At 43.1% G+C, this 23,156-nt stretch overlaps 1 protein-coding gene across 1 annotated transcript in view; it reads right to left on the minus strand.

Annotated features, from left to right (window-relative positions):
• Positions 1–2,137: 2,137 nt before the first annotated feature.
• FTCD (formimidoyltransferase cyclodeaminase) overlaps positions 2,138–23,156 on the minus strand; it is a 51,958-nt gene continuing 30,939 nt past the window's right edge. Inside the window, exons 9-14 of the mRNA XM_089680870.1 lie at positions 22,519–22,645; positions 20,864–21,025; positions 5,563–5,606; positions 4,411–4,549; positions 3,706–3,801; positions 2,138–2,258 (exon numbers count right to left, since the gene is read on the minus strand). Coding sequence (XP_089536996.1) covers positions 2,175–2,258; positions 3,706–3,801; positions 4,411–4,549; positions 5,563–5,606; positions 20,864–21,025; positions 22,519–22,645 — 652 coding nt within the window. The 3' untranslated portion in view covers positions 2,138–2,174. The remainder of the gene's footprint in view (positions 2,259–3,705; positions 3,802–4,410; positions 4,550–5,562; positions 5,607–20,863; positions 21,026–22,518; positions 22,646–23,156) is intronic.

A 23,156-nucleotide genomic window follows, 5' to 3' on the forward strand; every position in this document is an offset into this window, starting at 1 on the left:
TGGAGCTCAGACAACAATGTTGCTCAGGCAAAGTGAGACAGCCTGAGCATGTCTTAAATAGACAATCCAGCTAGGAGGCGGGCCAGGAAGTGATGAAAAGGAAGCACATAAAACCCCGGGAATAGCAGACGACGCCCATAGGTGAGCACAGAGAAACACACGTGAAAGAATAGCAAGGAGGTAAGACCAAACAAACAAGAGGCTGCAGGCACACTTATGACAGGCTCCACACCCCTGAGGAAGTCAAATGTATGACGAAACACGTAGGGAGGTGCCCAACGTGATGTTATCACGCACAGCATTTATGGCTACTCAGTAGTATGAGAGCAATTGAGTTTTGGTAAGCATCAAACTTAACGCCTATCTTTATTGGATATTTAAGCAGTTCTGGAGATAGAAATCACTTCCTTCACTTCTTACAGACTTTTGTATTGTACTAATTGGACTTAAGGGGGGGGGGGTTCACTCATGTGTGGTATCTGACCATGTTTTATCAAATGGAACATATTTATAGTTGTTTAATATGCTTTGATAGTGCTGCACAGTGTATATTGTCGATTAAAAAAAAAAAAAAAAAAAAAAAAAAGTGTATCATGAGTAATGACCAAGCTATGGTGCAATACATAACCCCATAGAGGAAATATAACATTACTCTACATAAAGTGTATACATTAGAGCTGAAGATACAGTATGCAAATGCACATACCATATCTAAAATGACCCACATTAGGTTGTCTTTGGAGAAATTATATTCTGGTTTATTTTTTTTTTAAGCTTTGTATGCCATATCTAGCATTATTTACTGTGGCAATGTCATCTTTTTGCACATACTGAGATGCATTATTAGGTAGCTTGTTTTGGTTTAGACCCTGTTCACACTTGAATGATGCTACCAGGTCACATTTTACTGTGTTTTTAAACCAGCAACATAAATTTGAGTGACACCCCCCCCCCCCCCCCGTCACGTACCTGATTGCAGACTGAAATGACGAGGTCGGCCTCACTTGTGTCACTAGCCCTGACCCCACTGGAAGTGGAACAGAGTGTCTAGGGACCAGGGGGACAAAGAGCGCCAGCAGATGTTTGCAGATGGAGACTTTGGAAGACTAATGAACCTCCAATTCAGGAACAGTAGTGATATGCAGAGCTGGTATGGTAGGTCGCCAGGTGTGCACCACAGCAAGGCAGGAAGCAGGGATGGGAGACAGGAGCAGTGTCATATGAATAGTCGGGGTCATCAACGGGCAGACAGCGAGGTACCAAATCATAAGCAAGCCAAAGTCAGGAGCAGAGCCGAAGTCAGGAACAAGTATCAAGCAGAAGAATAATCAGAATCAGGTCAGGAACAAGCAGGGTCAGCAACAAGGAAATCACACAGGAACAAGCAAGAAACGGGAAACAGCTGAAGACCAGTCAGAGGCACCTTTTAAATAGTCCGTCTGGCGCCAATCTTCACCATGCGTGATCGCGCATTTCTGTGCGCATGCGCACTTCTATTTGCCAATCGTCTCACTGGGATTCCCTTACACTCCCCTCCAAAAATACACTTAAGCTCATTTGCCAAAAATGTTGAACAATTTTGTGATGTGCGCCTTTTGCACGTTTGCAGAAATGCTGGTTTCTGCTATGCCCAGGTGTGAATGGAGGCTTTGTCGTTACTAATGAACATGTTTAAAAAGTGTATCATTAGCTTAACTTTGGTTCTAAGTTCTCTATAGAGCTGGAGAAGGGTTAGACCCTCTGTCAAGTGATTTATGCACTCTGCATTCCCATTACTGCCTTGCGATATCAGAACTTTGGTGATGTGTATTGTTCACTAAAAGGTTTACAGAGGGCCATGTATGGCAGGCCTCATCAAGAGTATTTTAAAAGATCTTACCAGTGCAGGTATGACATCTCTACATTCTAACTCATTTTGGTCAAATGTGCCTTCAAGTAGGGTTAATGTTACTTTTGTTGTGCCTTAAACTGGGGTGTGTCAGATGTTTCGCTTTCCCCGAATACCTTGCACAGACACAAGATGATAATTTTTATTGCCAACCTGAAAATTTGAGAAAATTAGGGTGGTACGGTATTCATAAATGATTGCCCCATTCTGGCTATAGTTTTTTCCCCTCACCAAGAAGACAAAACAAAATTAATTCTTCAATAGTTACAATTTATTTTGAGAGTTCTCAGATGCGCCCCTCACAAATTTGCAAAACAGACTGAACACTATTTTTTGCTTCATCCAGTAGTTGAGTAGCTTTCTTTTGTGTCTGGAAAAAAAAAAAAAAAAACTTAATACATTAAATATGTTTCAGAAAATGGCAGTTGGATTATTAGAAAGGAGGATGTCTTTTAAAAGGCCGGCTCCATCTTTTTTTTAGCCATATTTTGGGTGCAACAAGTAATCTGATGCAAAGTTCCCCCACACTTCCCCAGTGTGCAGGATTTCTTCTCCCCAGTGGCAGCTGTCAAATTTTAAATTAGCGCAGCTACATGAATAAACTTCCCATACTATGTGCCACAACAGATTTGCAGTTATCAAATGGAACAAGTGCAGTAATCACTGCACTTTTAGTCCATTGAAACATCCTCCAGCTCCTTAACTGAAAGTCCATACCTTGGTACAGACAAGGAGCTAGAGGAGACTATGCATCGCATCCGTGATCCAGGGACAAGAATTGGGTGCAATGCTTTGCATGCTCATTTGCAAAAAGAAATTAAATAGATGTACTTTTTTGCAGATATGGGTGCAGTTTCTTCATCTGCTCTTTTATCGGTTTGTAAAAAGGTGGATTTTGCCTTTAAAAGGCTTATAGAACCCAACATGCCATGTCCTAGTCAAGTGAAGGTTGCAGTCCAAAGTCCATTTTCAACATATTTGTATAAGACACTTTTATAGTAGGATTGAGGCATGTCACAAGCCTTTTTTTTTTTTTTTTTTTTTTTTACTGTCCATATCCAACTTCCCCCCACCCTTTCCTGCCATGACTTTTTTCCATCCCCTAATACAGACGTTACTACTCCCTAACACCATAAAAGTGCAGAGATCTCTCCTGTAATCAAAGACTTAAGGGAGCTGAAAATAAAGAATATCTTCTGGACTGACTAGCAGAAAAACATAGAAGATGGTAAAAAGTGGACTCCATAGACCAGTCTTTTTGCTATTTCTGTCTGGTGATGGATCTATATTTTATTCCAAGCATTTTCACTTCGCTTACAGTCTAAAAGCTCAATACCTCTGCCGGAAGACTGTTCTAAGCATTTACGACTCATGGTAAAAATACTTGTTACATTATACTTCAGCTTTAAAATAGGTAAACTATAACAAGATATGGTCACAATTGGAAAGGATATAGGATGCTATTAGGACCATGACCTACATGTTTTCTTGATTATAGGATTTTGGGGTCTACAGTTTTTAAAGGAAACCATGCTGAGAGAAATATGTAAAACTACCAGTGCTAGAGTTATCCTATGAAAAATGCTAGTTGCCTGGCTAACATGTGGATCCAATACCACTAGCTCCATTAGAGTAGTAGTTCCAAGACAAAAATTAGAAGTAATGAAGCCATATACTGTAAAGCCTGGCAAAAGCACTTTCAGGAGGAAGATACCTGTGGTAGCCCTGCTAGTTCTAACAGGTTTCCTGAAGACATTAGACACGCTCAATCCTCTGGCCTGATACAGCTGACAAAAACTTAATGCAACACTTGTTACCTGGCTTTTAAATCCGTCATCTTTTATTTCTCGAAGGTTGATAAGGACATTAAAATAAGCCCCAAACACTCCAGTCTCTAAAGCTTTTGCCGCCACCTGTGAAATGGTTAATATCAGTTTGGTCAATAAAAAAAAAAAAAAAATTGGATAAAAATGTACCTATATTCTGGCTATATATATTTGTCAAAAAATTAATATGATGATACTTGAGATGCGTGATCAGAAGTAACATTACAAAGATAGAAGCAGATATTGAATAAAGTTCAGTCATTAAAATAAAAAAAATTATCTGTACAACTGTGACACAGGTTAAATATTTGTAAAACATACCTTTCCAACTATGAGATGCTGGGGCTACAGCTTTTCCTATTACAACACCGACAACTTAAATAAGAATTTCTTAGGGGGCAGAGTCAGTACAGAAAAGCACAGCTTGTAGGCTGTAAGGTACCATGGGATATGTGGTTCTTAGAAATCAAAAGCAGAAAAGAAGCTGCAAGGCATGTAGGGAATTCAGGAGGGTGTCAGAAAGAAATGGCTAGTAGACAGGCAGAACTCCCAGCATGAAAGGCAATTCTTAAAGTAAACTTAAACTGGACTGGCAAATATACTGTAACTATTTAATTTGATTACATCAGCATTGTAATAGTAATTCAAACAAAGTGCATTCTGTGACTAGAGATTTCCTTTAAACATGTTCTTTACCTGAAGGTCAGATATACATGCAGAATTGCCATGCTTAGAAAGCTCTAGCAGGGGCTTCCACAATGTGTTGACTTTCTCAGCTAGGCTTAATGGAACGCCCACAGCTTCCTTTAGACCATTCTGTAGGGCAGCAACCCGCCTGAAAGAAATCACAAGGTCATAAACTAGGAGATAACAAGTGTATGCCAATGACCTTTATTAACTAGAGCGAAAAAACAAAAAACAAACAAAAAACAAAAAACAAAAAACAAAAAACAAAAAACAAAAAACAAAAAACAAAAACACAAAAAAAAAAAAAAAAAAAAAAAAAAAAAAAAACACACAAACACACCACCTGTCCTACAGATAGAAAAATGATTAAATGGAAAACGTACAAGGAATTTCTAGGCATCCCCCCCCCCCCCCACACACACACACACACACACTATATTTTTTATTAATAAAAACATAAATAAAATAATTTATTATATCTTTTCACTCGTGGACTTTTCTTTTGAATACTATGGAATATTCAAATGCAATATTTTTTTGTTTAACCAAGTCCTATTGTTGACCCTGATGTCATTAAAACAAATTTTTAAAAGTACTAATCGGATTGTAAAATGGTTACATTCCTGTCTGGCTTGGCAGCAAGTGTTCTATTTTTAGGTCAGAATTGCAAACAACAGATACTGTGAATGGTGCATCTCTGCCAAAACACATGATGGCGACTATGGTTTTTGTGTAAAAGAGTTAACTACACAAGTTAACCTGACCCAGCGGCAATCATCTCAGTCAGCTGATGCGTAGTTTGTCGTCCCAGATCAGAAAAACCTCTGCACAGTGTGGGATCTGAGAGTGTAAATGTCACACCTGGAATGTACTTTGCCAATTAAACAGAAGGTTGGGTTTGAAACAAAAAAGGTGTGCCCTAGCTTGGCATGCAACTCCAAGCCATCTTCCTAATCAAAGTGCTTTCCTTATCAAATAGGTTTTGTGCACTTACAGGAAATGTACTCGCCACCTGTTTTCTCACTTAATCCCACTGATTCAGAAAACACAGCTCAAGCAAACATTACAAGAAACTAAATGTAATTTTTTTCCTGAAACACTGTACCCTTTTGCCCTAATTATTTCTAAATGGTCCATATTGCAGTAAAAAGACAAACTTACTTCTGCTGCTGTTCTTCTGTGTCTTTTGGGAGCTTGAGGGCAGTCTGACACCAAGAGATGCAGTAGAAAATATTAATAGCCATATAGAACTACAAAATACTCCTAGAGTATATATTTGTTATTGACAACCAATGGAAAGAAAAAAACTGTAGGTTAACAGTTGACATTGGGTCCATGCATAATGATTGGAAAAAATATGCAATCATACAGTTGCGTAACAGTCTTAAAAATGAGAAAATAGATGTAGTAAATGCTTTTGAACCAGGTGATATATGCTCAAGCCCCAAAAATGCAAAGGATCCTCCCTGGCAAGCTCAAAATCAGAATAAATTGTCACTATATGGGTAAAGCTGCTCTCTGGGTAGCTGAAGGAAGATACTACAACATCTCTGGATTGTGGCATTTTCTTTTTGGTGCTCAAAGTAATTTGTTGCTACAAGCAATGAAGAACAAAAAAAAAAAAAAAAAAAAAAAAAAAAAAAAAAAAAAAACACACCACACAAAAAAACCAAACACACAAAGTTCCAAATCTTAGGTTTTTATACAGTGCTCGAAATAGGTATAAACAGCCCTTTTTGATTGTGAAATGTCTAACCACAGTAAACAGTGGTAAATCATATTGGTTCTCCATCTAAATCATATTGGTTCTCCATCTAATAGAAACATTTTTTTTCCCCCAGATTACTTATACGGATTTATAAATGAATTATTTTGGGTTTCTTTGTTCATCCCCCAGTGCTGTCTTTTGGGAACTTTTTTTTCCAAAATCATGTTTTTATTGAATTTATTTTAACAAGAAAACAAGACATAGAATATTCAATACAGATGCAGTTACAATAAGTTGAACCATTGAATATTACAAAGTAACAATGTTAAAAAGTTCTTGAACAACAGAAATGGGATACATTACACGTTACCATAGAACAAATTCAGCGCCATGTCTGTACCTTATGCCAACTATTACAGGCTCAGTCTAGGGGAGGTCTTTTTTTAGAAATTATTGCTGAATAATTTGAACAGGAGAGGGGTTCAAAAATCAAGCTAATTTCCAATAATATCAGAAAAAGGACGACAGTTTCTCACTAATGTTCTCTAAACAGCCTTTGCTGGAGGAAACAGGATGGCCAGTGTATATATACACACACACACACACACACACACACACACACACACACACACACCATATAGCATCCTCTGGCACTTAGTCCTCTTCTAGCACTTGCGCATCCAAGAGTGCACAGTAAGGTTTTTACTCAACATCCCAAGAGATGTCTGCCACCCAGCATCCACAGATGGCTCCTTGTGAGGGAGATATTGAGCCTTCTCCAGACCAGGACTTCAGGACAGCGCCCTCTATAAAAAAAATCTTTTAGCAATCCTTCCCAGGCACTGAGCCCAGCTCCCACTGAGGCCCAGACTGCAATGTCTTGTCTCTCCATCACACAGGGGCAGCAGCCCCAGGAGAACTGGAACACTTCCTGGAGAGGAAAAAAAACTCTGGAAGTCCTCCCAAACATTTATTACCTCCCAAACCACCTTCCAAGGATTGGCAGGGGCATGATAAATACTGGACATTTGACTCTCCCTGGCCTATATTCTGGAAGGTTCTCCTAGAAGCTGGTGGGAGAAATCAAACACTCAACTAGGAAACCCTGACCAGACAAAAAGTGCAAACTGTACAAACTGCATTCAAGCCAAAAACTAGCCTAGCACCCTAACTAGAAGGGTGCTACATTATATTTTATCTTATGATCATATGGATATTATTGCGATTTCAGATTAGTTATATTGAACAAACTTCTGTTTCAGTGCAGATCCTGAAGAAATTATTTTTGATTGCAAAAATGCATCAATTTCAATAGCTGTATAAAAAGCTATAAGATTTGGAACTTTTGTGAGGCATTCTTGTGCCTTTTAAATGAATAAAATATGCTTTATTTGTATGTTATGTGCTACACTAGTATCCGTTGAGGTAAAATTCAAAGAGGTGGGGTTTTTTGTTTATCTCCAGGTTTGCCATACACAATGTCACTAGTAGTAGTGGGCAACAAGTAGTAAAGTATTTTATGGTTTCATTTGATCACCTGGCTATTATTGTTCAGTTTGTGGTCATATCTGCTATTGTAGTATAATCGTTGACCTGAAGTCTCAACTACAACGGTTTCAAGAAAGTAATCTCTACAAGTCTTGTGTTAATCACATATCTTTTAGTTCAACCAGTCAAGTCGGTAGTGCAAGCTATGAATACACAAATATTTGCACTACAAAGAACATGGAACATTAACCTTAATTCTGATAAACCTAGATAGAATAAAAGTGGGGCAGATCACTGACCAAAATGAGCAAACCATTCCACACACATAGGCTTTTGTTGCCTGGCACAGAAGCCGGTCTCCTACTGAAGAAGCCGTTCATTAACTTGATTTAGTAAAACACAAAATTTTGTAAGGCGAACAGAAGTATGAATGTATAAAGATCTGTGGCCATAATAGCCAAATGAGAACGGGAAGGGAACATTGAATATAATCATCTGCAACTTTGACAGGACTGTATTCCAAACGTACACTTTCATTAACCACTTGCCTACTGGGCACTTTTATCCCCTTCGTGCCCAGGTCCAATTTTCAGCGCTCACACTTTGAATGACAATTGTGTGGTCATGCAACACTGTACCCATATGAAATTTTTTATCATTTCTTTCACACAAATAGACCTCTCTTTTGGTGGTATTTAATCGCCACTAGGAGTTTTATTTTTTGCACTATAAGCAAAAAGACAAAAAAAAAAAAAAAAAAAAAAACAAATTTGCAAAAATGTTATAATAGAAACAAACTTTTTTTTTTTTTTTCAAACAGGTAATTTTTCTCCTTCACTGATGTGCATTGATGAGGCTGCACTGATAGGCAGCACTAGTGGGGGACTGATGAGGAGGCACTGATTATGCTGCACTGATATGCAGCAATGATGGGCACTAATAGGTGTCACCGATTAGAAGAGCCCTGATAAGTGCCGATCTGCTCTGTAACAATTGCTGGTTATTGGCAGTACTTTCCTCATGCTGCGACAGCGTGAGGAAAGTGCAGCTGATAACCAGCAACTGTATTTACTCCATGATCTGCTGTGTCATTGGACACAGCGATCACAGAGATCGCCGGGTGCGTGCTGCCGGGAGGACGACATATGACGCCCTCCCAGAACTGAACAACAGCGCTGTAGCCATCATTCAGCTATAGCGTGGTTGGCAAGTGGTTAATAGCAAATATAGGCTAAAATGTATGTAAGGATATAAACCTATAAATGTACTAAAAAAAAAAAAAAGGTCAAACTCCGAAATGAAGAATCATTGCAAACTGTGCATGAATTTCTTTTCCTTACAAAAGCCTAATCTAGAGAGTCTGCATGCCAAAATATACCCCCATTAAAAAAAAAAAAAAAAAAAAAAAAATATATAGTTTGAAGATCACAATAAAAAAAGTTTGCTAACCATGCTTTAAGTTTGATAGTTAAGAGTGGAGAAGTTACTGTTCCAATGGCAATGGTTTTACTAGACAAGGAGTTGAAAAATAGGAATCAGCATATCAGACAAAAATCTGTAGGGGAATAGAGCAAAATAGGAAGGTCTAGAACCCAAGCCAGCTTTTTATCGTCAGGTCCTTGTTGCAGATTCTCACGTCATACATGTATAGATGTGGTTGTTACTGTAAAAAGCAAGCAAGGGCATCTCTTGATGGCTGAATAACCTGACAGGATCCAATTCATCCCCACTTTTTCCCCAAAAAATTACTCTACAAAAAAAACAAAAAACTGTATTTGTACAAAGAATTAGCACAAATACCAGAATCTTTCCTTCTGTAATTCCAAGGACAGCAGCACTCATATTAGAGTGGGAGATGCAGCAGTTCGAGCCAACCACAGCTAGATTGAAGCATTAGAGGCAGGATCACTAAAGACGGAGGTACAATGTCCTACAATTTATTTGCAATTAAAAAAGTGTGGCATACAATACTTTATACAGGGTTTTCAGAATACATACCTATATGGAACAATAAAAATCTTACCAGGGTTTTGAGGAGTTGAACACCTAACAACTGGAAGCAGAAATGAGTTGTGTGATTTCACTACTCCAGGAGTATAATTGTGACAAACAAGAGAGACACGTTTGGGTTCTCAAAATAAGTGTTTCAGTATTTACACAGATATGACACGCATTGACAACCCAGTTCAAATGCTTGCTGACCACCTATCCACCATGTACTGCGGACGGGCCGCAACTACAGGCAAATTGATGTACGGGTAGGTCACTCTGGCTATACTAACAAAAAGTTGGGAGGGCACAGCGCTACCCACCTGCGACTGCTGTGTCCACTGGACACAGCAGAATGAAGATCCCGATGAATGGGATCCGGTGTTCATGTGATCACTATGCAAACACATGATCACAATGTTAGCAACCTGATTCTTAATAGCTCTGCTTCTCTTCCTGATGAGCTGTAATTGGCCCACAGCTCTCACATAGTACAGGGGGCCAATCACAGTACCCTGTTCCTTGTGACCAGCTCTAGTCAATCACAGCTCACTATTTTGAGCAGTCATGAACTTAACCCATTCCTGACAGTTCAAAGCAAGCTTTGCTGTACAGGAGCAATGAAGATTATTGCTCCTGCAATGCAAAGTTAAAAAAAAAAAAATAATAATCTCCGATCACTGATCTTGGTGTGATCAGATACTTTAAAGGGCAGAGAAGAGATCTAGAGTCTACACAAGGTAACATTGTACTACTCTGATAAAAAGCATTAAAAAAATAAATGAATAAATAATAATACATACACTCTCAATACAGTATGGGGAAAGAACAAAAAGAGGGCGCACAGGCCTAGTGCATTACCATAAAAAATGTTTAATAAAAAATAAAGTAGGTGTTGTACACAAACGACAATATAGTCAAGGCACATCATAAAAGAACAGCTGGATCAACACCGCGCTGAGTAACAGTCCGCAATAGGGAGTTTAGACATCCAAAAGACTGACGCGTTTCGAGGACTTGCCTCTTCCTCAGAGCCAAGAGTTTTTTTATGGTAATGCACTAGGCCTGTGCGCCCTCTTTGTTCTTTCCCCATTCAGTATATTTGGATTCCCCCGGTCCATTTGAGGGCAGCAAGGTGTGCATGTTCCAGGACATTCTTAATGTGGTTGTAGCATCGAGTCCATCCCCAAGCGCAGGAGCATTTGTGTTTGCTGGTTCTTTGTACTCTCAATACAGTATTTGAGGTTTGTTTTGTTTTTTTCATTACGTGCCAACTACCTACCCGCAAGCAGCCACTCTGAGCAAACCCTTACGTCGCTTTCTATTTCGGGGTGTGAATGTGCCCCCCCATCGATCCAGGGAGAGAAGAGAACACCACACTTCATAAAAGCACTGCATTACACACACACTTAGCACATTTAACCCTTTGATCAACCTGTCACCCCACCAGTGCCATTAATACAGTGTCCGTATATAGAATGTTTCACGGCTCACTGTATTACTGCCACTAGCGTCATCAGATAGCATCAGGGTCTGTAATCTCCCCTCCCGGCCAGGATCAGCTAGCGTTAGATCACCGCCATTACTAGTAAAGTGTTTGTGAGGGACCGCCTAGCGGCACCACTAGCACTCCACTGGTCAGGCGTGCCCAGAGCACGGAGTCTAAGCCCCAGGGTACTTGTTCACCAGAGCCCCTGATGGTGGGGATGGACTTGGAGTACCCCGAGACCAGGTCGCCACTACTGAGCACACCTGTCAGTGGTAGGGGTGTTCGCCAGGGGCTCCAACCAGGGAGAGCCAGATGTGAGGAGGTCTGGTGACCCCGATGGGATGGATGGCTGAGCAAGTGCGAAGTCAGACAGGCAGAGTTGGTAACGTAGAGGGCGGTATGGTACAAGGGAGCGGGCAAAGAATCGTCGGGTCACACGCCAGGTCAGCAACAGCAGGTCAGATCTAATGAGGGGCATTCAGAAGAGAGGTCAGGTAAAGCAAGGGTCAGGGCAGGATAAATCAGCAGGTCAAAAGCAATCCGGGTCAAACAACTTACTAGGAACAGGTTCAGATTCGCAGGATACAGGTAGGACCAGAAGGCACTGAATGACAGCTCAGGGCCATTTAAATATCCCGTCCTGCGCTGCCATTGGTGCCCAGCGGGCGGCCGCAGCTTCTACTGTGCATGCGCGAACTCAAACGCAGCGGCCGGCCCAGAACTAGTGCCCGTGTCCCTGCACAGGGCGGTGCACTGCGCCTGCGCCGGGACCATCGCGGCGGGGATCGAGGGGATCCCTGACATTGCCCCCCCCCCCCTACGGGCAACCTCCGGATGCCCACCCGAACTCTCAACCACGGGTGGTCATGAAGAAACCTCCGGACAAGTCTGGGTGCATGGACATTATGGGCTGGTCCCCAAGAATTATCCTCAGGGCCATAGCCCTTCCATTTGATAAGAAATTGGGTCTGGCCCCCCCTTCTTCGGCACTTCAGGATTGTTTCCACCTCTTCCTCTTCGACTGTTACGGCTTCCGGGGGCCTGGATTCTCGTTCCGGGAAGGCATCCGGGACTACCGGCTTCAGCAGGGATACGTGGAAGACTGGGTGGATCTTGAGTGTCTCAGGGAGAACAAGTTCATAGGCCACTTCATTGACCATCCGCTTAATGCAAAAGGGGCCTATAAATTTAGGTCCCAACTTCTTCAAAGGGCAGAGCATCTTCAAGTTAGATGTAGCCAGCCAAACCTTCTCTCCGGGCCGCAACACCAGATCTCCTCTTAGTTTCCTGTTAAAAGCCTTCTTGTAGTCCTCTTGGGCCTGACTGATGGCTTCCTGTAGTTTCTTATTGTTTGAAGAGAAAAAAAAGTTAGTGCATCCAGTATTGCTGGAACTGGGCATTCCGGGACCAAATCCGGGAGGAAGACAGGGTGAAACCCATAGTTGGAGAAGAACGGGGACTGCCCTGTTGCTGAATGGCAAGCGTTGTACGCGAATTCCGCCAAAGGGAGAAGAGGCACCCAGTCGTCCTGAGTAAATGTGTAACATCGCAAGTACTGCTCCAGGGTCTGATTGGTCCTTTCGGTCTGTCCATTAGTCTGAGGGTGAAATGCCGAGGAAAGGGATAGTTTGATATCCAGGGCTTTGCACAATGCCCTCCAGAATCTCGAGGTAATTGAACCCCTCGGTCCGAGACGATGTCTTCAGAGACTCCATGCAGTCTTACAACCTCACGAATAAAAACTTGCGACGTCTCAGCTGCCGATGGAGTCTTCCGTAATGGTACGAAATGGTACGAAATGAGCCATTTTAGATAAACGGTCCACGACCACGAGAATTGCTGTGTGGTCTAGTGAAGGTGGAAGCTCAACTATGAAGTCCATAGAGATCTTCTGCCAAGGCCGTTCAGGAATGGGTAACGGACGTAGCAGACCCCAAGCCTTATTCCTTGAGGGCTTGTTCCGCTGGCAGATGACACAGGAGCCCACGTAGTTCTTACAATCCTTGGCCATGTCTGGCCACCAAAAGGAACGTCGGAGAAGATCCAGGGTCTTGACCGGGCCAAAATGTCCTGCCATTGGGTGGTCGTGGCAATGTCCCAAGACTAGGGTTCGGGCTTCCTCCGGCACCACAATCCGGTCCTCCCTCCATAGGAGTCCCCCCTTGTTCTGGAGGGGCGCCCCATCGGAGGTAGGCATGGCTGTGGATGCTCCCATTATCTTGGAGCGAAGGTTCGTCTGGAGGGCCAAGAAGTTTCCTGCAGGCAGAATAGTGTCAGGTACTGGGATCTCCTTGGCGTCCTCGTACATGCGTGACAACGCGTCTGGTTTCGTGTTCTTTGATCCCGGCCTGTACGTGATGTGGAAATGGAACCTCGAGAAAAACAATGCCCATCTCGCTTGTCGTGGGCGTAAACGTTTGACGGTCCTCAGGTATTCCAGGTTCTTGTGGTCTGTGAATATCAGGATGGGGTGTGAGGCACCTTCCAGCAGGTACCTCCATTCCTCTAATGCTGTCTTGATAGCCAGTAGTTCTCGATCGCCAATGTCGTAATTCTTCTCGGCAGGGGTAAGTTTATTGAGAAAAATGCTACCGGGTGGAGTAATTCCTTGGCGCCCTTTCGTTGGGAAAGAATGGAACCAACCGCGTTTTTCTGACGCATCTACCTCTAAGATGTAGGGCAGGGAGGAGTCAGGGTGACCCAGAATGGGTGCCGAGGTGAATAACTTCTTTAATGCTTCAAAAGCTTCCTGTGCCTCTGGCGTCCATCTGAATCGGGTCCCAAGCTTGGTTAACTGAGTGATGGGGGAGACCAGACCCGAGAAGTTCTTGATGAACTTCCGGTAGAAGTTCGCAAACCCGATAAATCATTGGACGCTTTTCCTGTCCGTGGGTTCAGGCCAATCTAGGATCGCAGAGACTTTCTGAGGGTCCATTGCGACCCCCGCGGTGGAGATAATCAGGCCCAGAAATGTAATGCTAGACTGTTCAAAGCAACATTTCTCTGCTTTAGCATACAACCCATGCTGCCGCAACCGCCCCAACACCCTTGTGTCAAGGTCCTACCTTTTTCCTGTGGTTGTTACTTCATGTGCTGGTGTCCATCTTGGATTCTGCTGTGCATGATGGGAGCCCTTTTATGCCTTCAGGTTTCTGTGGTCCATCCTCCAGAGGGGTGTGGCTGATGACATATAAGCCTGTGGCCCGCACATGCTCTTTGCACTTGTGTCTTGTGTCTTTGTGTTGCTGTTACTCTGTTCTGACTCTCGTGACTCTCCTGGTATCTGATTCGGCTTGTCTTGACTATTCTTTGTATCCTCCTTTGATCTGACCCTCTGTTGCTGAACCCGGCTCGTGACCTGTGATTCTCGTCTGCTGTCCTGTACTGTTCTGTCCTGTTGTTGTTGACCCCGGCTTGTCTGACTACTCTTTTGTCTCTTCCACCAGCTACACGCCATTGGCGGCGGCCATTACCGCAGCTGAGGTGTCTCGGGGGCCGCGACCTGGTTCCTGGCTGCGTCAAGTCCATCCCCACCATCAGGGGCCCTGGTGAAGGGCAGCCTGGGACTTAGACTCCGCGCCCTGAGGGACTTTGGTCTGTGGGTGGTGGTTGTCGTCAGCCAGTGCGTTACATTGTTAGGCCTGCCTGTCCGTTCCTCAGCTCCTGCCCTGACACCTTGCTACATGTACCCTGTGCTCCCCCAGGGAGGATGAGAAAATCAAAATGTCGTCTAAGTAGATGACAAAGATATCCAGGAAGTCCCTAAAGATGTCGTTTACGAAGTGCTGGAAGGTGGCCGGTGCATTGCACAACCCGAAAGGCATAACCAGGTATTCAAAATGGCCAAAATGGGTGCGGAAGGCCGTTTTCCACTTATCCCCCTCCCTTATGCGAACAAAGTTGTAGGCTCCCCTCAAATCCAGCTTGGTAAACACTACTGCAGCCTTTAAACTCTGGAATAGTTCCGGTACCAATGGTAGCGGGTAACGATTTTTGATTGTGACCCTATTCAGTTCCGATAGTCAATAAACGGCCTCAAGGTCTTGTCCTTTTTTTCCACAAAAAAGATCCCTGCACCTGCTGGAGAAGTGGAGGGACGGATGAATCTCTTCCGGAGGCTGTCCTCAATAAAGTCCTTCAGGGCCCGTAATTCAAGCTCAGAAAGGGGAAAAATTCGACCAAAGGGAATTTCTGAACCAGGTAACAGGTCAACAGGACAGTCATATGGGCGGTGGGGGGTAGAATATCTGCTCCCCGTTCACTGAACACATCAAGAAACTCATGATAGGCTGCAGGAATCACTTGTTTTAAGCTGGCATCCCCTTCAGAGCACAGGAGGACCTGGGGGACCTCCGGGCCCGAAGTTCGGCAAAGATCCCGACAGTATGGGGAAGGGAACGAGATAACCCCAGTTTCCCAGTGAATTTGGGGGTTATGGGCCCGCAACCATGGGAGCCCCAGAATGACTGGGAAAAGGGGTGATGCAATAGCATCCAGGCGGAGGAGTTCCTGGTGCTGGCCGGCGATGGAAGTAACAATGGAAGGGGTCTCCTGGTTAACTACCCCTGATTTTATCCGGGAACCATCGGCCAAAAAGATGTGAAACCCCTTCTCCTTTGGATGGAGGGGGATACCCTGCCAGTGAGCAAAATTTATATCCACAAAACAGCTGCATGCCCCCGAATCAACTATACGGTCCTTTCTGAAAGCTGAAAGGAGAGGGGCACAACTAAGTATTCAAAGGTGGGTAAGTGAGCGCAAACAGATCAAATAAGCAGCTGACATACAGGGTAATCCTCAATACCTTGGAACATAAGCTATAAATGGGGTATGCAGCGCTAGAGAACAGATAATAAACACGGGACTGTTTATGATATGAAGTACCAATACAGCAGTTCATATAATAGTTCATATATTCCAGCCTGAAAAGATGGAAATGATCCAATGATGTTCCAGATCACAAACGATGCAATAAGAGAAATTAGTGAGGTTGTGCGCTTACCACAAGTACACACAATATGAGCATTGTATGTAATTAACAGCAACCGGGCATCATGGTCTGGTCAACCGTATCCTGGGCACCATCTGGCCATGTATGGACATCCGGGTCACAGGTACAACGCTATCCAGGCCCCTTCTTCTTGTCATATTTTCCCTTGCGCAGTCGTGGTCCTGAGTCACGCCATTTATCCTCATCAATCTTTTGTTATTCTGAAGAAAGAGCAGTTTGTTTCTGTGTCCATGTGGAAAGTGGATCTAATGGGAGAACCACTCCCATTAGATCCACTTTCCACATGGACACAGAAACAAACTGCTCTTTCTTCAGAATAACAAAAGATTGATGAGGATAAATGGCGTGACTCAGGACCACGACTGCGCAAGGGAAAATATGACAAGAAGGGGCCTGGATAGCGTTGTACCTGTGACCCGGATGTCCATACATGGCCAGATGGTGCCCAGGATACGGTTGACCAGACCATGATGCCCGGTTGCTGTTAATTACATACAATGCTCATATTGTGTGTACTTGTGGTAAGCGCACAACCTCACTAATTTCTCTTATTGCATCGTTTGTGATCTGGAACATCATTGGATCATTTCCATCTTTTCAGGCTGGAATATATGAACTATTATATGAACTGCTGTATTGGTACTTCATATCATAAACAGTCCCGTGTTTATTATCTGTTCTCTAGCGCTGCATACCCCATTTATAACAACTAAGTATTGGGACGGATTCATATTGCCAATAGATAAGGAAGATGAGGTGAACTTACTCAGTTTCTGCGGGCAGGAACGTACCATGTGACCAGCTTCACCGCAGTAGAGACACAGGTTCTGGGAGCGTCTGCGCTGGCATTCCTCTGGCGGTAGCTTAGGCCGTGCCAGGCCTAGCTGCATGGGTTCGGGAGCATCCTCAGACGGCAGGTTCTGGATGTTTGGCCTAGTAGCTTGACTGGATCCTTGGAATGACCCCCAGGTATTTCTGCGACCCTGACCAGACCTCTCCAACCTGCGCTCCCGTAGTCTACGGTCAATTTTAATGGTTAGTGCAATCAAGTCCTCTGTCTCGGGCACTTCCACCCGGGCAAGCTAGTCTTTTAGAGCCTCTGATAGGCCCATACGGAACTGGTGCAAAAGCGCAAACTCGTTCCAGCGAGTGTCCCCCATCAAACGCCTAAAATCAGAGGCGTATTCCTCTGCCACTCGCCGACCTTGTCGGAGTGTGTATAGTGTGGCCTCGGCTGAGGCTGCCCATTGTGGATCGTATAGGATGGCCATAGCGTTAAAAAAATTGTCAACCGAAACCAGATGTGGATCATTGTTTCCCCTGAGTCGGTGGGCCCAGTCTTGGGGTTCACCCTGCAACAGGGAGATAACAAACCCCACCTTCACTGATTCTGTCAGAAAGGTTCGTGGTTGCAGTTCAAAATAGAGCAGGCAGCAGTCACGGAATGACCGGAAGCGTGTGCGATCCCCGTGGAAGCGCTCGGGTAAGGGTACTCGGGGTTCCGCCACAGGGAGTGATGCAGAAGGCCCGGGAGCTGGCTCATGGGCTGCTGCGACCGGGGGTGCAGGAGCCGGGGCTTGTGAAACAGGAACAGATATAGTGCAGGCCTCGAACCAGTTCTCAATCTGCAAACATCTGTCCTGTAACACGTTTACAGCTTGCATCAGGGTAGCCAGGTGTCTGCAAATCTCCTCCATTGGGGAGGGTCCTCCTCGAGGCTCAGTCATGGCCTTCTGGTACTGTGAGGGACCGCCTAGCGGCACCACTAGCACTCCACTGGTCAGGCGTGCCCAGAGCACGGAGTCTAAGCCCCAGGGTACTTGTTCACCAGAGCCCCTGATGGTGGGGATGGACTTGGAGTACCCCGAGACCAGGTCGCCACTACTGAGCACACCTGTCAGTGGTAGGGGTGTTCGCCAGGGGCTCCAACCAGGGAGAGCCAGATGTGAGGAGGTCGGGTGATCCCGATGGGATGGATGGATGGCTGGCTGAGCAAGTGCGAAGTCAGACGGGCCGAGTTGGTAACGTAGAGGGCGGTATGGTACAAGGGAGCGGGCAAAGAATCGTCGGGTCACACGCCAGGTCAGCAACAGCAGGTCAGATCTAATGAGGGGCATTCAGAAGAGAGGTCAGGCAAAGCAAGGGTCAGGGCAGGAGAAATCAGCAGGTCAAAAGCAATCTGGGTCAAACAACTTACTAGGAACAGGTTCAGATTCGCAGGATACAGGTAGGACCAGAAGGCACTGAATGACAGCTCAGGGCCATTTAAATATCCCGTCCTGCGCTGCCATTGGTGCTTCTACTGCGCATGCGCGAACTTGAACGCCGCGGCCGGCCCGGAACTAGTGCCCGTGTCCCTGCACAGGGCGGTGCACTGCGCCTGCGTCGGGACCATCGCGGCGTGGATCGAGGGGATCCCTGACAGTGTTTGTACAGATCAATATATTGATCATGAACAGAATTATACTTGTGCCTCCTTAGTATAGTGTCCCCAAAAATGCAGTGTTAGCAGGATCAGCCCCGTTCACTGCCAGAACTAGAGTTTAGCCCCTCCACCGGTTTCCTTGGGGGAGTCTACTTTCCAAACTGCATACATACACTGTAGTTTGTAGACAAAAAAAAAAAAAAAAAAAGGGACATAAATTGAATTTGGGTACAGTGTTGCTTGACCATGCAATTACCAGTTGAAAATAGCCTGATAAGGAAGGGGGAGTAAAAAACTTCCAGGAGGGCAAGTGGATAAAGAAGGGCTGGAATGGAGAAATGTCCCATATTTAAAAATATTAAATGATTACCAATTGAAAAATGCTTAATAAAATATATATATATAGATTTTTTTTTTATTATATATAAAAATCAGTTCGATAGCAAACAGTTCGAACATGATAAAAGGAGGAAGAAATCAAAATGGCGACTGCATTGGTATTCTGCTTTTCCTCCACTCTCCTGTCAACTGAGGACAGGTTACTGACAAAGCTGTTTTACGTAACTGATGTTAAGAATAGGGAGGCCATTATATATATAAAATTTATTATTATGGCAGCAGTGCCTTGACCAATTTTTTTTTTTCTCAGCAGTTTGATTAGGAGGGAAGCTTAAAGCTCCCAGGGGAGAACTTCATTTAAACTATGGACCCCCTCTTCCAATACATTTTGTATTGGACTTCATATCAAGGCTCTGCAAACAGGAAGAGAGATGATGCATTCCAGAATGGTGAGAAGCCCCTAGCACCCTCCATTGATGGAAAGTTTTTGTATTGGCATGACTCAAATTAAGGCCAAACATTTGCCATAAGAATCTAACTGAAGCACATGAAGTTCAGATAGGAAAAAAAAAAAATTATTGATATAGCTCTATAAGCATAAACTAGTACACACCAAAATGATCAGAAAACCTTTACTTTTTCAGGATCAACAATTTGCTATGGAACCCTATAATGCAAAATATTCCCACAAATGCAGGCCATTGATTGCAAACAAGATTTGTTAATTTGCACACAAAGTATTTTTCCTAAAAAATACATTCAAGACCACGTTGCAAAAATGAATACACCCCAATGAAAGTCTTAGGAGCAAAGCTAATTTTTAGACAAAATTATAATGAACATTAATTCAGCTACAGGCAAGTCTAATTATTCTTTAAACAGGTGTCCAGCAGACAGTGGATTATAAAAAGGGTATTACTCAACAAAAAAAAAAAACTCCTTCCCATTTCATGCTGTCAGCAATGGTTCCACATGAAAAAAAAAGTCACAAGGCCTGAGAAAGAAAATAATTTCATTACAAAAGAAAAGGTGAAGGCTACAAGATCATCAGCAAAGCTTTGCTTGTCAGAATACTGTAGCAAAAGTGATACAGAAATTTAACAAATGGTTTCCCGTGACACAATATGGCTTGCACTGCAGAGGAATGGCATGCATGGGTGTCGTTCACAAAGGAAGTTCTCCTAAAGGAGGAAGGGGAAGGGGAAGGGGAAGGGGAAGAAGAAGGAAGATTGCATGGTGCCCAGAGTGAAACATGGCAGTGTCCTGTGAGGCTACATGAGTGCTGCTGATGTCAGGGAGCTGCATTTCATTGATGGTATCATGCATTCACAGATGTGCTGCTCTATATTGAAAGAGGAGATGCTACCATTACTCCATGCCCTTGCTCGTCGTGCACTTTTCCAAAATGACAATGATCCAAAAGACACATCTAAGGCCACTGTTGATTTTCTGAAGAACAGAGATTCAGTGGCCAAGTAGGTCTCCTGATCTGAACCCAATCAAACACCTATGGGGAATTCTAAAGAAACCAGTTGAGCATCACTCTCCATCCAGCCTCTAAAGTAGGTAGTTCTTGAAGAATGTAAAAAAAGATAGATGTTGCAATATGTCGCCAACTTGTTCATTCCATGCCTAGAAGACTTGATGCTGTCCTTACAAATCGAGGTCATACAAAATACTAGATGGGAGTAGTTTTTGTTGTGGGATGTATTCATTTTTGCCTCAACTAATTTTGAGTAAATCTGAAGATTTTGTAATCCAAGTTATACTATTTAACTTACTTTAATGTAATGTGGTAAACGAGTGTTTTATAATACTCAGTTTTGTCAAAATTTTTCTTGTGTTCATGGAGATATTGATTAAAATCTTACTTTTCAAAAGGGTGTACTCATTTATGCTGAACACTGTATAATATCCAGGGTTGTAGCAACAGATGCTGCTAATTACTCAGTTTGGGTTAGTAGCTTTAGAACTTAAAACAGCTAATTGAGGAAGGAAAGAGGTTTTGTTTACCATATAGCTTGCAAATGCATTAGAATCAGCATCTACGAGGTCCAGCAAATCATCCAGCGCATGATAGAATGGAGGAATTAATTCTCTCATCACACCATCCAGAGATTCAAACTGGCGCTTTCCATAAGTCATCTGTCCCACCATGCAGCCCAAAGCGGCTCCCTGCAAAGAATAGTCATTAGATTTAGAGCAATATTGTACACTATGTGAGCCATTACAAGAATAAGCTAAAGTGGTATAAGGGGAACAAAAACAAGGCACAAGATGATGCTACCCCAGTATTCCAAACCCGAATAAGTGAACATAAGACCAGTGCTTGACTGAAGATTCCACAAGCCACTATTACGCACGATCCAGATAAAAAAGGTCGAGTTGGCAACCCCATAAATAATGTAGCATTAAAATTTGTTGTGCTTTTTTTCCCTCTCCCTTTTTTTTTTTTTTAATTTAAAAAGGGTACAGGGTAAAAAAAGTTCCAGTATACAAGAACAGACATGTTTCAGCCCATGAAGGACTTGGTCATAGCCCTGACGAAGGCCTTCACAGGCTGAAACGTCAGTGCTTACTTGTATACTGGAATGTTTTACCCTGCATCTTTTAGTAATTTTTTTTTTTAATCCGAAAGTTAAAAAAAAAAAAAAAAAAAAATTCAGATGTACAATGCTTGCAAGAAAACAAACAAAATCAGAAAATGTAAGTGTATACAGCCAGTAGCCGTTAGAAAGCAGCGTGCAGTACAAAGAGGCACAATAAAAAGGCACAGCAGTGTACATCCAGTAAATCAGCTAACACGACAAATATCCAGAGGAGGTATGAGCTTGGTGGTTCCCAGCTCAGGATATAGACAGATAGTCTATAATCTCTGGAGCCCCATGTTTGTCTTTGCCTAGGGGACCATGCTGCTGTTCAGATACCACTGCTTTCTGGAAAGTACGTACTACCCCCAAGCAGCCTTTAGAATAATTTATGCAACACTAAATTCAATGGAAAATAAAAAGGCATTTAAATGCTGTATATTCACCAGGTTGCTGACTTCACCTTTATCTGGATAGTGGTGTAAGAGGGCTGGTACTTATTCCATTGGTGGTAAGGGAGTTGTCCTAAAAAGGTGTGGTCATGGGGAAGAGAATCCAGTAGGCAGTGAGAGGTTAGTTGGTATTGTGCAAACATTACTATTCTCCCGCCCCATAAAAAAAAAAAAAAACCCACACACACACCTCGATAGATTTTAGCTTTATTAAAAATCGTGCCATGGCAGCTTGGCAGGGCAATTGGGACTTTGAAGGCAGTCTTTTAAGAGAACACATGATGGGGCTGAGGGGCTGTCTGTACAGACCCCCTTCTTGAAGAAAAATATTAAAAAAGTATGAAGACTTCTATCATTCCGTGCCTGCAGTTATGGTCAGAGTAAGACTCAATCTTTGTGTGGCTGAGCTCTGTTAAAGGGCAGATACTGGTTTGGTTTTAGTACAAAACCAGAAATTCATTGAAAATATTTTACTTGTACAATCCATCGCGATATACGTCAGCAATTTAAAAAAAATTAAAATAAAAATCACCACAAACCGTGACATATTTTGGTTATAATTGGCATAAAAGCTTCACCTGGCAGAAAGCAATGCAGAATTTCTAGCAATTGCATCCCAAGTACGTACCATAGCAGACATGGCAGCCGAAACGGAGCCTCCACCAGGTGTAGCGGTGCGTGTTCCCACACTGTGTACAAACTCTTTTACGGACTGTGTGATGAGGGCACCAGAAAGGTTATCCTGTACAAGGTACCTGAAAAAGATACAAGTTAAAAAAAAAAAAAGTTTAATACTATGGTTATATTACAGAATACCAACAGTATGTGTGTAAATTAAACCATGTTCCCTAACAGTAGTTTGTGAGCTGCATGTTACGGTCAGAACTTTTGGCATTGCATGCAGCTCAGTACTTGTGCAATGTGTATAAAGTTTGCCAACTAATACTTCCACTCACCAGAAGCCAGAGACCACTTAAACCAAAAGGTGGTCCTAATCCCACTAGATCTATCCACATATGAACATATCTATGACTAATCTCCATATACTGTAAAATCAGTATGAAGATGCATTTGTGGTGGGTTTTGATTTTAGAATTTAAAAAAAAAAAACTACACTGTTTACAAGTCAGTTTTCCCAGAGTACAGTTATGAACTGCAATGCTTGTGGTCCCCCACTCTGGTAGTTTTCAGACAGACATACTTAATCATTTCAGACTTCACCAGGAGAAATAATTCCCATGTCATGCCTGTGGGTAGGTGTAAATT

Source organism: Staurois parvus, unplaced genomic scaffold (genome assembly GCF_062004578.1).
Source record: "Staurois parvus isolate SC_StPar_1 unplaced genomic scaffold, SC_StPar_1.0 ptg000251l, whole genome shotgun sequence".
Taxonomy (NCBI): domain Eukaryota; kingdom Metazoa; phylum Chordata; class Amphibia; order Anura; family Ranidae; genus Staurois; species Staurois parvus.